This window comes from Crocodylus porosus, unplaced genomic scaffold (assembly GCF_001723895.1).
Source record: "Crocodylus porosus isolate Cpor-Errol unplaced genomic scaffold, CroPor_comp1, whole genome shotgun sequence".
In the NCBI taxonomy this organism is placed as follows: Eukaryota; Metazoa; Chordata; order Crocodylia; family Crocodylidae; genus Crocodylus; species Crocodylus porosus.
The window spans coordinates 45,418,334-45,434,895 of NW_017728906.1; the positions used below are offsets into that span (position 1 = coordinate 45,418,334).

A 16,562-nucleotide genomic window follows, 5' to 3' on the forward strand; every position below is an offset into this window, starting at 1 on the left:
ATGGGACTCAAGCTCCTAAGGCACTTGGGGATGATCCCAATCTTTCTAGTAAGTGCTAACAAGTGGGCATATTGTTCAGAAGTGATCCAAATCAACAGGGTTAAATGCTAAGCACTCTTATGCAAACAATACAATGAGATCAGAAGAAAAAGCAAGAGGGAATATGAATCTGTAAACTCCATGAGGAAGGCACTCTCCAGGGGATCCAGTCCTTGCTCCCAGGGTTTTCTGTTTTTTAAATCAATTACTAAAAGATAAACTGAATACACGGTCCTGGAAGCACAGACCAAATCCCAAGTTTGTTATCCTCTGGGCTGCTCAACAGCCCTGCTTAAACAGCAGGAAGACAGGACCCCATTCGGAGTAGTACTTGATTCTAATTCTAAAATGAAATGCCTATGGATTTTCTCAGTCCAACATGGAGTCACCTAATGATTCTATATGACTAAACTATTTAGCAGGGGTGGAAGGAGGATCAATCTGGATTGCTTTTCATGACTGACATTCCTAAATTCTACTCAAATTCTGTTTAGGTGCTGAATAATTTGGAACTGTCCTTTAGGGCTTTAAAGTTAAGCTCCTAAGCTTATATTCAGTTATGGGTAGAATGGTCTAAAGCTTACTATTGACTATGCTAAAGTTTACTATTTTAAAATTTATTTTGGTCTGTGTGTGCATGCAAGTTCATCAAATGCTCCGATATAGTACCCTCTTAAAGCAGTAGGCTCTAAAATTAAATAAACTTATAAGCTGTCAGTTTTTTGTGTTATTGTACTGATGTTTAGAAGGCTCTTTGGGCAGGCTATATTTAACATGAAGCATGACAGTGTCCTTCCCATAAATGTTCTCCAGAATCTCAGCCTTTACGTCCAGAAGTTTTCTGTTACACTCATTAAGTACAAATTGTTGAATGTGTAACCATGAGTAACTACTGAGCTAGGTCTGCCTGAGCTTACACAGAACTTGAAACAAAACTACTCCAAATGATAACACAGATTCTAAAATGTCAACATTGTTAACTATATAATTTCCATTCATAACATGTAAAAAAGCAAGCATCACTTAAGGAATTCAGTAGTATTTCCAAAAGTATGGGGCATCTGAAAGAACTGATGAGGGAGTTGTGGGCAGATGAAGCTGTATAAATTTAGAGATGCAGATCTCAACATGGTGAAACACAGGATTGGAATGTGCCTCTTGGGGCTGTGAGACTGGCCACCTATGTTTGTAGACAGCTACTTAACATCAAATGGGACTGAAGAGAGGTATGACTGATTTACTTCCCTGAAAGGAAGAGGAAGAAAATGGGAGGGATCACTTTTTAAAAAATTGCGAAATACTGCTCTGCATAATTTACTATTAGTTCTTATACTTCTTTTTGGTATTTGACAAAGTTTTCAAAGCCTGGACAGTATTTTGTCCCATCGCCTTGACAATACAGTACTGGTCTTTACAAATTATTAAGCAGTATATTTATGCTACTGTAATTTAAAGATGGCTGGCTGCATATTTTCATGATCCAATGTTTACCCTTTTACTAGTGGCTTTTAATCAAAATCTTTGTTGTACCTTTCTCTTGTATCAAATTTCCTTTATTACATTTTAAGTTTATTTTATAGGGCTGTTATTTATTTAAAATGATATTTAAATTTTAGAATTAGATGACCATCTGCCAACTTCTTTAGTATTATGCCCCCATTTATTCTCCATGTACCTATAGAATTTTCTCTTTCCTTTTTGACATTTTTCTGTTATTTAGTGAATATTAAGAGGTTGTCTTCTCTCATCAAGTTTTAACTAATTTTGGATATTTCTATTTGGTCCCTCTCCATAATTTCAGTACAACTATATCTTTAAACACTGCTTAATGAAAAGCTTCTGTTTTTTTGTTATTCAGAACAGTCCTGGGTTGCACATTAATTAAAATGTGTAAGCCTTCTTTCAAATTAATTTTACCACTTTTCACTGCATAAGCATCATTAATCTTTCCCCCACCAAATGTACATGTATTCTCATTATTTACATTTTGTTTACACAGTTTTTGAAGAGTACTCATCATCACCATGTATGCAGGTGGAAGGCATCTGTGTTTTCACTTGAACAGGCACTCATATGCTGAGCGCCTGAAGAGCACAGAGCTTACAGCATTGACACTGCACAGCCAGGGGTCCCCTGTGCATGCATCTTGGCATGATCTGCAGGCTACTTCAGTCTGCCTGGGAACAGATGCAAGCAGAGCACCGGGCAGCCCTGACTGGCTGATCTGGCCTGCTCAGGGCCAGCCTGCATCTTCCTGCCACACAATGTGGGGTGAGTGTAGGCTAATAATTTACTCTGCTTCTTGAATAAATTAGTGAAGTGTTTTTTCTCAAGGGTGTACCAGAAATCAAAATCTGGATGATTTGTTCATTTGGTGAGACTTAATTCAGATAAAATGAGAGATCTTGGTAGACTGGAAAAAACAACTGCAAAGCAGAGGAAAAATTGTGTGTTTAAATTATGTCCTTCTGTGGTGCATGTTGGAAACTTAGGTATGGACAAACTATCTTTTCAGCTGATTTAAAAGGGGAAGATAGCACGCATCAACTGCATGGTTTGTTAGTTTGGTATGATCATGGTACATATTAGTTAACTTACCCTAACTTTGACACTGAGTGAAAGACTGTTACAGTTGCACACTTACCTAGCTACAGAATCAGGCAAACTTAACAGATTTTTACATCTGTTCATAACCAAACACATCTAATTAGGTTCCAAGCTGCTGTCATGCAGAGATCAAAGACCAGACACAATGACTGTTTTCTATATCCATGTCAGGTTAGGATATTTCAACATATTTTCTGGAGGGAGAAGTTGGTAACCTTATCCATGTTCATCACTTCAGGCTCTGAACTACTGTGATGCAATTCCAAAAATCTAACACTTGTGCAAAACGTGACTGCCCAACTCTTACAACTATGTCTTGCCAATAGGTCTTGATATAATGATCTATGTTGGATGTCTGCTGGCTTTGGAAAGGGCTGTTCAAAGATAACCTGTAAAAGATACTTTAAGAGTAAGCTTTTCTGCCTCCCTACAGCAAATGGGAACTGCTCATTCTTTTCCTGTTTATTTTTTAGTTAGTAATGTGAATCTCAGGCCAGGTACAGACATTATACCTTTACCAGTATAAATGATTGGAAACTAGTCTATACTCATAATAGAACAGATGTTTGGCACACAAAACCGATTTATACCTGTATACGAGAACAGAAGTTCCACATACATGGACTGGTTTAAAAATGGCGCAACCTGGTTTAGGATTGGCCCCCAGGGAACAGTGAATGTGTGTTCTGTTTGCTAGTGATCTAGACTACACCACTAACAGAAAACCATGCAACTTAGACTGATTCTTCCTCAGGCTTTTTAAATGTCTGTACCTAGCCTCAGTGTGTTCCCTCAGTGTGTTGAAACTTTAACGTGCTTTCTTTATGTACAGTGTTATTTCCTATAATTAAACAGGCATGAACAAGCTATACACGTAAAATCTCCAAAATATATAGTTTAACAGTCACTACTCCAACCTTTTCCTTCTCTGTTTGCACTATCATGGTTCTTATGATGTTACCATTTCACAAGCTTCCGAATCATAAAAAGTGTGCTTCAGCCTAAACATCACTCAAATTTTTACAGTAAAATAACAACAGGAAATCACCTCAAACCTTCTTTATAGACCCTTTTCAAAAAAGTGAGCCATTTTTGCAAGTTAAAAGCTAACTTTATAAATAGGTGACTTAAAGTGAAAATTTTTCAAAGTTTTGGTCATAGTTTGTACAACTGCTGGAGTTAGAACTGGCATAACTGCTCAAGCTTGGAGTTTCCTGGGCTTGAAAGACTTGCTCTCTGATTAGTCACTTACTCTGAAATTCATTTCCCTTCCCCAAACCCTGGCTTAGTACATAAATACGCTGGTCATTAGAAGACGCTGTAGATAGATGCATCCATCTTTTCACAAGTTCAGAGACTGACCATACTGCTAGAAGTACTTTTGTAGGGACCTGTACAGCTTGAAAGGTATAATAAAGTTACTCTCAACCTACATTAACCACTTTTAAAAATGAAGAATTAAGCAAAAACAAAGCAACCAAGGCCTACTACTTTAAAAATATAAATTATCACCTCATTAATAAGTGAATTCATTGCTGGTGTGTTCAAAGCAAATCATGGAAAGAAGGCTTACCAAACCCATTATTCTTCCCTGTAAAAGATGTTTCAAGTTGTTTCTTTTGATCATAGGAGGATCTAAGTTTTCATTATATACGACTTATAAGAAAAATTAAATTTAAGTTTAAGAATAATGAAACTTTCTTTTGCACAGCTCACTGAAGGCCTGATTTTGCAGCTTGGTACATGTAGGCAGATGCCAATAGCTGTAGAAGGAGCCATCTGAGTCAATGGCAGCCTGTCTGCATGCACTAAGGAATAAGGTTTTGGAAAATGTGAACTGCAAAGGTTAACTTAAGATGAAAATTTCTCCAGAAATCTTTAAAAAAAAAATGCCTGAAAGATGACACTCCTAATATACCTAATTCACCTTGTTATAATAATATTCATTTCGTATACTGTCAAATGCAATGCAACAAAATGGGCATCACAAGAAAGTGTGTATTTATTTTGAATACTTTGGTTTAAAAATATCACCTTGTTTTTCTAGAAGTGGAGTCCTACTTCAGTCCTTTCAAATTAAGTGTTATTTGAGTAAATCCTTCAATCTGATTTATTGGTAGTCAAAATAAGAACAGCAAACAGTCAGAGACAATGGATACAATGTTCAAAAAGCACTTACTTGATCATTTCAAAAAGCTTTGGATCTGAGACCTTGATATTTCGTGCCATGTTCCATGAAAGATGAACCATGGGTACTATTGACTTTACACTCTGCAGTTTATTCCACTCGTACCGTTCCACTGCCAATTTATACTGACAGGCTAGAAATAAATAAGGTATAAGAGTATTAAGGCAAGCTGGCAAACAAGTAGAAAAGAGATCCAAGATCTCCTGGTCACACCCAAAATTTAAGTTTTGTTAAGATTAGAGAAACTGTATTGTATGATGCAGTGGTTCTGTTTACAATTTTTACAGTGTTTTTTTTTTAATACGTTGTCAGTCTATTGCACTTAGGATAATTACAGCTTTAAATGTGAATATTCCTTTTTAAGATTATTTTAACTTTCAAATATGTTAAACATCAAAAATCTAGCTTGCTAGATCTACAGTTGCCTTTATTCTACATATATAATCCAGCAGTATTGGTACAGTATATAATTATCTTGAAAAGGCAGATTACACTATTCAGAGATTTGCTGTGATGTGTCAAGCAAATTAAAGCTACATTAATTATAAACGGGAGAGACTATGGAGAAAATACTGTGTTAATTTTATACAGTTTACATGTTGATATTCAGATATAATTTAAGTCAATTTGTGGGCTCCTGGAACGATCTTGCTAGTTCACGGTATCTAAACAAAGTTTATAATGGACTTCAAAGTACCTTTCTGGAGTATATATTATTTCAGTTATCTGAAAATTTCTGATAATTTTTTTTCTTCATTCTCACATCACTATTCCCGCCAACACTCCTCCCCACCCCAAACTTGGTCTGCATCCTAATGACTATTATAGCAGCATTTCTGAAACAATTAGCCAGAGGAAATTATTGGGTTTAACCTGAATTCATACACTGATATTCCTTTATGAACACAATAATTTTAGTGATTTGTAACAGCCTGATGTTGTCACTAAAGAAAGGGTAGGTGGTATTAGTAGTCAAGAAAAGACGGGTCAAGCCTGCAACATCTGTGCAAGGAGAAAACGAGGTTAAGGCTAGGAAGGCATAATGAAGGAGCCAGTCTACAAGTTAGAGTTTCTAAATAATTTCCTTTTTTCTTTACCTTCTTTGTCTTTGGAAACAAATTAATGGCTATAAAAAAAAACAAACATCTGAAGGAATTGTGAAAGAATTGTAAGCCTGTGTTTCCAACTTGCCTCTGACAGAAAAACACCTAAGCTATAAAAACTGGTTTTAAGAGCTTATACAATTTTTGATTTTGTAAAATATAGTGAATGTGTAAAGTCCAAAACAATTGAGGAATATTTACAAATTATCCATATCAACATACACATTACTTTACTGTACCTGTAAGCGGGCCAACATTCCAAGCAATGTTGTTGCACCAGCCAATAGCCTGAACCCAATGAACAGTGCCAGCATTTATCCATACCAAATCCCCAGGTCTTTGTATAAACCTATAAACAGGGACATTGGCTTCATATAAGTCTTCCAGATTAGGCCACCAAGAGCCCATTAGGAAATTCATATTATTTCTGAAACAAAAAAAAAAAAAATAGAATGTGTAGCATGTACTGAGAGATCTATTATTGGTCAAGCCTTGCCAGTAAGATAAAATTGAGTAAATCAAGATTATTTACCAAAAAAATCTCTTCAGTGTCTAAGTAATAACTCAGGAGACTAGCAAAATAAAAGGCTTCACTTTTAAAGTGAGTGATTATAATCCAGAACAAACCATTAAACCCTGCTATTGTCCCACAATCTATCTGGTTGTTAGAAATATATAGGTGTCCTTCATTAATTTTCCACACACTACAATATTTTTTTCCTGGAACATCTTAATATTGTTACCACTGAGATAGTTCCATTAGTGGTTACACCCAGCATAGCTACAGTGCTGACTGCAAGTGTACTGTTATTTTAACCGTGATGGTATCTAAATCTGCTTAAGGCAAGTCTAGATAGCATGGTGTTCAAAATATTAATCATTGCTGCTGCCATGTTTCCACTACACTGCTATCATAGTTGGGTTGCTGCAATGGTGGGGAAATTGAGAAGAACAAAAGTATAGTGTAGACAAGATGCAGTGGACTGCTGAATACTTACTTATTACCATATTTACCCATATCCAAAATTATTCTGAATTCAAGACAATACCCCATAATTAGATTCTACACATGGAAAATTATAAATGTGTTATAATTTTTCATATACAGAATCTAATTAATGGAAGGTGGTCATCTTAAATTCAGCCCCCTTTCCCCCACAAACTGCTGTAATAGAGAAAGAAGTGGGGGGGAGCAAGGGGTCAGACCTCTGCCCCTTGATTCCCCCATGCCTGTCCCCCCCATTCCCTGCCTCCCCCACCTCTGCTCTCCTGGCTCAATCTTCTGCTGCTGTTTGCTCCTCTGGAGCAGTTACCAGTAGCACAGCCCGAGCCCAGCTTCTGCCTTTCCCGCACCCTAACCCTCTACCCCTTACACTTTGCGTCTGTGCCTGCTCCCCTACTCTCTGCTCCCCCCACATGCCCCTTTTACCATCTGCTGCATCTCTGCCTTGGGCAACTCAATAGCAACACAGACCCAACACAGCCCAGCTGGGAAGAAGAGGTGGTGGCTCCTAGCAGGGTCCAGGCTGGGAGGGGCAGGTTAGCAGGGGCTGGTGGGGTAGGCTGCAGGTTTCCTCTTCCCCACCTCTTCTGAGTCTCCCTCCACTCCCCCAGCAAAAGCTATTTCAGTCCAGAGGTGACAGTTCAGCTCTGGCTTCAGCTTGGGTCCAAAGCTGGAACCAAGCTGCTGCTTGGCACAGGCTGGTACCTGGAACCAAGGCGAGGTTCCCCCCACCACCAACACTCATTGGGAGGGGAAAAAAGTCTCCTACTGAGTTTTGGCAAGCCATCGAGAGCTGCATGACCGGCAGCCCAGGGTAGATTAATATTAATTTTCTAAATTTTTAGGGGCCCCGCAGGCCAGATAGAATGGCTTGGAGGGCTGCATCTGGCCCACGGGCCACATTTTGCCCACTCCTGCTCCACCCCCTTACCCACCAGATTCTATACCTGGAAAATTATAACAAGTGTATACATTTTCCATATATATAACCGAATTATTGGGGGGTCATGTTACATCTCAACTTTGAAGTTGTTTTGGACTTGGCTAAATATGGAAATTTCATTACATATTCAAACTACCTTAACTTCATAAGTCATGAACACTTCTTTCAGTTAAAGCAGATAGAAAATATATTAAACCTTTAAAAGATTAAAGTACATAATTGATTAAAATGTACATGACCACATTATTATTTTACAGACACCCACACATCTATTTTCTGAATGATAAGTTTTTGTCCTCTGATGTAACTTGCTGCTGCCTTACCTCTGCAGTATACACAGCTGAGATAAGCAATGTATAAACTGCTATATACCTAATACTGTATATTATAAATTGCTGAAGAGTTCCAAAACCACACGATTCTCTTCTAACAAATTCAAAATAGGAACTATCAAATCATTTTCACCAATAATTTGATCACTATCTACCTTGTTCCATTTCATGCTCAAAAATGCTCCTGAAGGGTGTCATAAAATACCATTTTTTCACTGGTTAAATATAAAGGCTCATCTGAACTGGAAATCCTTTTTATCTGTCCTCTGTGATCTTACGGACTTGTCAGACTACTCCTAAATCTGACCACATTATTTATCACAGCTGTTGCCTTCAAATGTTTCTGTATTACCTTCTGGGAAAAGAGAGGAGCCTAGCTCTCAAATTCTTTAAACTGTTTTGGCTTTTAGCCTCCCATTTTTTTTATTTTGGTCAATCTACTTATGAACTGTTTGTTTGCTATGCTGTTGACATTTTCTATTTAAAGCATTTTTCTGTTTCTATGAAGATTCATTTTGCGCAGCCTTCTAAATAAATGTACTTCTATCATATATTAAAATAACAAATACCTGACAAAAAACACCCCTGAATTCACTTGTAGTGCACTAAATTAACCCAATAAAGATATAGTCATCATGACTACAGTGTCTTGCAATTTGCAGATATTTAAAACTGCACAAACATTTGTGTACATTTAAAATAAATCTGAGTTACCAAGTAGACTAATAATGAAAAACAGCAGTGCAAATCCGATGCTCTACTAATGGTTCTCTAAAGTAACACAGGAGGATCACCATTTAAGTGTGAAAGTTGGTCTGCACTAAAAAGACCTACAATGTCTGTGATGGTTTTTGCGGTGTGGAAATATCCTGAATGGGACTGAGGTCATAAGACACATTTTGGACATTAAACAGCCTCAGAAGTAGTAACTATTACCAATAGCTATGGATTCCTTCTGATGTGCTCTGAATTCAAATTTTGGACCTACATGTGTACGTTTCCTTATCCACTACCAATCCAGAGTCAGCTACAACCCCCTCCTTTATTTTTGTTTTAAAAACAGATTTATTTCAAGACTTAACAATTGCTAATTGTTGGAAGTGAAATTCTCACGGGGCAACTGAGGTAATCAAAGCTGGCTGTTTTGGTTAGAAAGCTGTGTAAGCTCTAGAATTTGCTGTCACACTTTAAAGAATTTTCTGATTAAATAAGAAGTGGTAAAAGTGGTAAAATTAGAAGTGGTAGGGCTTCCCCCATACATACCCATAGAATGTAAGGACCCCTAATGAAACTTACTTTTCACAGAAGTCATTCATGACACCCCAGTAGCTTTCAGGAACAACAAACCATTCACAATCACCTGGACCAATGTTAATATTAACTGAACAAAAGTTGTTATTTTCTTGATGACCTGGAATGTATAATAAAATAAACTTATTTTCAGCTCAGGTAATTGTGCTTGAACAACACCATGATAATGTTAAGTAGTAGGTAAGCAATAACTGTTAAGAGGCGAATGCTATCATAGCTTATATACGTATATATATCTAATATGCTATCTTAGTCTATCCCAGAGGTGTCAAACATAAGGCCCATGAAATGGATTTAGCCAGGTAGACTGGAGGCTGACTACCTGAAGTTGTGGGGCATGGCCAGGGGAGTAGCCTGTTTCAGAATATGGGGCTCTTGGCTGTGGTGGAAATGGTGACCAACAGCAGGAGGGTGGAGCAAGGGTCGATACAGCCTGTCGCCTTCTGGCTGCTTTGCATGTTTCCATTGCTGTAGCCCTATCTTTCTGCCTGCTGGCCCCCATCCCAAACTGGAGCTGAAACTGGGGCTGCTGCTGAGGCAAAAGCTCCAACTCTGACATAGCATGCAGTGGGTGCTGGAGCCACCACTGCCGCTGCTGTGTGGCCCAGGTTGCAGCCAGACCTGCCACTTTCTTCTGGCCTGGGCTGGATCTTAGGGCTGTGCGAAGCTTCAGTAGCTGGTTCAATTTGGAGGAGATTCAGCCCAATTTGGCAGCCAGCTCTCTGAATCCGAATCAAATCAGGAGACCTATTAAAAGGTCCAAATCAAATCAGAAACCTTCAGATCAATTTGGAAGGTTTGCAGCAAACAGAAGCTGAAAAGAGGGAGGGGAATGGGGTGATCTTCCATATAGGCAGTCCTTGACTTATGACTGTTTGAGTTGCAACAAATGGCACTTACAACCTTTGTAAATTGCGACCCTGCTTCCAGGCTCCGATGGGTTTTTTGACTTTATGATGCTGGACACAGCTGCCTCCAGCTGGTAAGTCTGTTGTGGTGGGTGGAGGAGAGAGGGAAGGGATGGGGGGAGATCAACACCCCCGAAGTGAAGGAGGGATTGGGGTTGGGACAAGCTTCCCAGCCGGGGGGGTGGGAGGAGGTGCAGGACTCGGGGAGGCAGGCTCCTGTCACTGCGTGCCACTGGTCCGGGAGCTGCTCTTCTCGTGGCTCCTCCAGCAGCTATTGCAGGAGTGGGCATCTGTGCAGGGCGGGCTGGGCCTGGCTGTGCTCTGAGAGGCTAGTCCCAGCCACCCATCACCAGGCTACGCTCCGTGGGGCAGGTGGAGCCAGGGCTGTGCTCCAGGTGCCAGGCCCCTGATGCCGGGCTGCACACTGCAGGGCAGGCGGAGCCAGGGCTGTATTCTGGACAGCCAACCCCCACTGCCAGACATGCTCCAGGAGGCTAGCCTCAGCCATCCATCACCCAGCTGCGCTCTGCAGGGTGGGTAAAGCCAGGGCTGCGCTCAGGCCAGCTAGCCTCAGCCACAGGCCTGGCTCCCACAGAGCGCAGAGCAGCAACAGGAGCTTGCCGCCTGGAACAGAGCCGAGTGGCAGGCGGCTGGGGCTAGCCTCCCAGAGCACAGCCAGGCCTAGCCTGCCCCGCACAGATCCAAGGGCACACGCCCAACTCCCACGCCCTCCTGGACTGCTGGCAAGAGCCACCGGAGGAGCCACCAAAAGAGCAGCTCCTGGACTAATGGTGCAATGTGACGCACGGTAGCAGGAGTCCCCCCTCCCCAAGTCCCGCACCCGGGCAGCGTGTCCCTGTCCCAGCCCCAATCCCTCCCTCACTGTGGGGGGTGTTGATCTGCACCCCTCCATTCCCCTTCCCTCTCCCCTCTGCCCACCACAACAGACTTACCAGCTGGAGGCAACTGTGTCCAGTGTCGTCGAGGACTGCATGTATAGTCTATGACCAAATCTTCAAATCGATGCCAAATCTCTGAATCCGAAATCGGCCAAATCAAATTGGGACAACAATTCGAATCACCAAAATGAATCTTTGTCCCTCCAAATCAGCCGAATCTGAAGCAAATACAAGCTGCTTCACACAGGCCTACTGGATATGGCCCGCAAGGAGCCCTGTGGTCTGGATACAGCTCTGGGTACAAGGTGAGTCTGACAGTCCTGCCCTAGAACATGGAATTCCTACCATTTTTAAAAATACAATTTCATATTACTAGTATTAGTTCCACTACAGGATTCCTCAACTTTTTGATTTCTCTAACACCCTGTAGCTTCCCTTTTGTAGAGCTTAAGAACTGTGCTGGACTCGAGCTTCAGTTAAGCAGTAATGATTAAGTTATTTTATTCTGGTAGCAACTAAAGGCCTGAACCAAAACTGGGACGCTATTTCAAGCACTGTACTAACACAGAGCAAGTAATAGTCCCTGCCCCGAAGACCTTTTATTCCACACTGAAAAACTGAAGGAAATACTAGTCCTAATTGACAGATGGGAAATTGAAGCATAGACACTAAAAGGAACTGCCCAAATTTGTATGTGAAGTCTAAGGCAGGAGTAGGATTTTCAGTACAGATCCTCAAAATGCTTGCTCAATGCCCCAACCACTAAATTCTCAATATGGAGGGATGCATTTTACCCTCAAACAACAAAGAATATAAGGTAATTAACATTTAGCTATAGAAGCTTACTTGTTATATGTGTGTTTCAGGAGCTTATAAGCTTGCTATAAAAACCTATGCAAACTTGCAATATGGGAATGCCAAAGAGTCCGTATTTATGCCTCTTTCTTAATTTTCTTAGAGAAACGGTCAATTAATTGCATGAAGCTAGCAGGCAATGAACATATAATGAACCATGACAACTGAAAAGTTCTAGAAGTCAATGTTACAGTAGAAGTTATTAACTATTATGTCATATATACAGCACTTCAGCTTACCTAACATTATATTTAAGCTGATACTTTTTAATTTTTTATTACAGGGATGTACACAAGATACATGCAACACAGCCAAATTAACACTGTTTTGACCATAATACTATTTTTTCCATGGAAAACAGCTGTACTTGCCTGGTGTTCTACTCCCTGGAACCTTCATGTATAACTGAACTGTGTTCATTCCCAGGATTGTATGACCAACATGGCTTAAAAGATTTCCCGCTGATACCACACGTACAAAAGCAGGAAGTTTTGTCAGTTCATGGAGTTGTAACTTCCACCTGCAGTAAAACAGCAAATCAGCAAACAGTTACTCACTAAAGTTCCTGGGATATTTTGGGAAATATAAACAGTGGGTTTCTTAGAACTGTTAATTATATGGGTTATGAGAACAGAAACTTCTATTGCATGTTTTAGTGCTTCCTGGAGAAAACTCTGAAAGACAAGATGTTATGCCTCAATATGGAAATACAAGAATCCAGCTGCCAATTTAATGCAAGCAGTAACAATAACCTGACTCTTAATTTTAAGATTAAAATTCTGGACTAAATTTTGAGAAAACTACACTTGCCAGTGGCAACCAACTCTTCTGCACAATAGAGACTGAGCATGTACAGTGTGCGTGCAACCACAATAACCACAAATACTGCAGAGCAAGACCATGTGCAAGGGCACTTACTACAGGGAAAAAGTCTTGCCTCCTTTTATACTGGTCTCAGAAAAAAAGATCCTTAACTTAAAGATCCTGCTCCCCACCATTTTAAATTTGGAGACATTTAACATGGTAATCATCATCATACACATGCTATTCTTTATGTTTGGTTATTTTTAAGTTTAATTGCATGATCAAAACTTGGTTCAAGTTTTGCTGTTTGATAAAGCTATAAAAAGACCATTCCCCTTCAGTAACATAGCTCTGCCAGCTAACCTCCCACACACCTGGATAAAACTGATGGAGCACTGCCAACAGGATTTGTTTCTGAGGAGGTACTGAATCTAAGACAGTAGAAAAATCCCCACTGCTACCATAAACCTTGTCTCCAGTAAGGAGCTTTGCCAGGAAAGCTGCAGGAATAGTAGCCACATAATGTAGCCAAGCTCAGAAAGGTTATTGAGGGAAGATCATCTTACAGCAAAATCACAGGAGTGGAAGTAAGATGATGCAATTTCTATTTCTAATTCTAATAGAATTGCTTAGGTACTCATAACCAAGCACAGTCAGGGCCTCAGTTTCTCTGTTTACAACGTTGATAAAGTATCCATCTCACAGGGCTGCTCTGAAGTTTCACTTACTAATTGTACTGTAAAACCATGGCTGCAAATTACCGTACATCTAAAAAAAACATTGTTGTGTAATCTTGCAAATTATTACTGCCTTCAATCACAGATGAGTGCACACACTGAAATTTCAGCAAACCCATGCATAATCTCTCAATGCAAGCACCAGCACACAACCCCCAATTTCAAATGTCTTTTCTTGAATTCAACATTATAAAGTACAGATGCAAATCCCCATCTCATGTTCTCCTCCTGAACCTGGTCTTCTCAAGCAGTCATTTACTAAAGAGGTGAAAGTCAGATGAAAACCATCAAACCTTGACTCCGTTAGTGGAGATGGCATATAGACAAAACCTAAATTTCAGCATCTGAGACTCTGGTGTGACTAACATAACTAACGAAAAGATTTTTGTAATTTATTAAAGAAGTGCTTTCTACTAACAATAAAGTGATACTACTGGGAAGTGGTATGTTTGATTCCAGTGATCTTAGGTGACGTACACGAGAAGAAACCCATTGCTTAAAACCCTAAACACAAAGATGCAGTTGAAAGAACAGCTGATACACTACATAATAGAGCTGATCCAAGACAAAATTGTGGGAATTCAGGCAGCCTTTCTTTTTGCCATTCCTCAACATTTTGGTGTTCACCCTCTTATGGCTGAAAAAAAGATGGTCAAAACTCAGCAACATCTAAGTGTGTGAACCTGGGGTCCAAGCTGCAGGGGATCCCAGTTTATTTGGGGAATAAGCCAGCAAGGTATCAGAGCTGAACAGAGGGAAGGCAGAAAGGAATATAAAGTAATTTAAAGTTTAAACCCCATAAAAAGAATTAATTTGGTGTACACATTGTTTGGATAATAGCTGAGCACACCTAATTTTATAGTTCTAGAGTTTCTGCTCAGATTCTGGGCTAAGCTCAAGTCTAACAGGAAGTAAATCCTAACCTGGACTGATTTGTTTATGGCTTGGAGACAAGCTTTACATTAATCAAATGTTGCTGAAGGGGAAAAAATCAAGAAAGAGAAGACCAGAAAGGAGAAAATGGAAGTGGTCATGACACTTAAGTTCATTAGAGGCAATCTGAGCAAAAAAATCAACAGTGGTGGTGTTTGGTAAAACACAAGTGAAAAGAACAAAATATTAGTGTTAGAAAGCCAAGAACAGATCAGAGGAATAGTTTATTCAAAATAATGGACAGCAAAAATTGTCCAGATGAAATCTGAAGTCACTGGAACAAAAGTTGAGAGCAAGTTCAGAGACAAATGATCCAAGGACCCATACCTCATCCTGTTTGCTGGGGAAAAACAGGATTAAAAAAAGCCAAACCAAGTGATCTTCAAAGAGGAATAGTGGTAGTTGGGTACAGCAGTAAGGGGAAAACCCACTGTTCCTGCTATGTTCTACAAGTCAAGGATGAATGAACTAACAAGGGGCTGTTGAAAAAGAGCAGTGCTGGAAAAAGCCAGCTTTGAAAGCAAAAAATGAATGCAAAAAGGTGGAGACAGTGGGATCAAAAAAACACAGATCAAAGTGAAAAAGGAGCAAGATGAGAAGAGACAAAAAGATGAAGTATAAAGATCAGAATAAGGAGGCATGAGGGCAGATTAAAAACTGAATGTTAAGACTAACAAAAATAATATGGTCTGGAAAAGCAAATATAATGTACACCTGAACACACACATACAAGGACTTCACTCAAAAATGGCTGACCTGTAATTTTCAGTTAAACAGAAATTTGACCGGAAGCAGGACAAAATTTATGTAAATAGTGGAAGCTTCTCAAAGTTTTAAACAACTGAAAACAGGGCTTTATATGTACATGCTGGTACACCCACATGCCAGAGTTAGAGGTGGTGCAGCTCCAGCATGGGGGACACATGGGGAGCCAGAAATATTGAATATATCCTATTCCAGAGCCAGAAATGCCACTGCTGGTACCATCTGTGCCCTAGCCTGCAAGGAGCCTCAGTTTGGATCCAGCCTGGGGCACAAGGCAAGTATGACATGCCTGAATTAAGGAATAAGTAAAGGTATGTTATGTATAGAAGTGTGTGCTGGTATTAGAAGAATTGTTTTTCTTCTGAAGTTTGTCTTCCTTCCATTCTGCTAATGTGACTGGGAGCTGTAATTGGGAAATGCCCATGAAAGCAGTCTCTGGGCCTTGTGGTAAAATCCTTCTGCTCATGTTGTCTTCTAGGATAAATACAATGAATCGCCTTTTAAAGTAATTTCTCCATCATGCCATGAATGTCTTGCTTTTGATAATTTAGTATATACACATCTCAAAACACCAAGATTTTACTTGTGCAAACTGTTAGCCTTAAATAGGTCAGGAAGGTAGGATTTCTGAAACCTTGCAGAGATACGAGTTTCCTGCATGTCAATAAAGCACTGCTGCTATTATGTGAAAAATGTATACATCTTAAATTGCAGAAACATATTATGGAGCTAATGACAAGATCCTCTGAATATATCAGAGAGATAAAAATCTATGGGTACTTCCCATGCTTCTGGGTTTTGCTGGTTGCTGCATGCAGGTAGAAGGGAATCCCCTTCCTGCTGCTGCATGTGTCAGGGTTTTTTAAGCTTTCCTTAGGAGGCACTCGGTGTTGGCTTCAGCCAAGGTTGGGAATTCAGACTTGAGTGTACCAATGCCCCCGCTGGGATTAAAACCCAGAAGTTGCTGGCTAGATGGTCTTACCTCTCTGCCCAGGGTCAGACTGATTGACATACTTGGAGGCAGGAAGGAATTTTACCCCATAGTCATACTGGTATGGATTATGGGGGTCTTGGGGAGGGGAATGCAAAGGAGTAGGGGGGGTCCTCTACCTACAATATCTTAAGTGTGTATTAG

The 16,562-nt window shown here is 40.0% G+C and overlaps 1 protein-coding gene across 7 annotated transcripts in view; it reads right to left on the reverse strand.

Annotated features, from left to right (window-relative positions):
- The window catches only part of KDM6A (lysine demethylase 6A), a 176,430-nt gene that overhangs the window by 7,396 nt on the left and 152,472 nt on the right, over positions 1–16,562 (reverse strand). For 4 of the 7 annotated variants that reach the window (XM_019529050.1, XM_019529045.1, XM_019529047.1 and 1 more), the window contains 4 exons: positions 12,560–12,711; positions 9,512–9,626; positions 6,177–6,364; positions 4,826–4,967 (listed from right to left, as the gene is read on the reverse strand). In XM_019529050.1, the coding sequence (XP_019384595.1) occupies positions 4,826–4,967; positions 6,177–6,364; positions 9,512–9,626; positions 12,560–12,711 (597 nt within the window). Of the gene's footprint in view, positions 1–4,825; positions 4,968–6,176; positions 6,365–9,507; positions 9,627–12,559; positions 12,712–16,562 lie in introns of those variants that run through there. The other 3 variants (XM_019529051.1, XM_019529046.1, XM_019529052.1) reach the window with 2 other exon arrangements.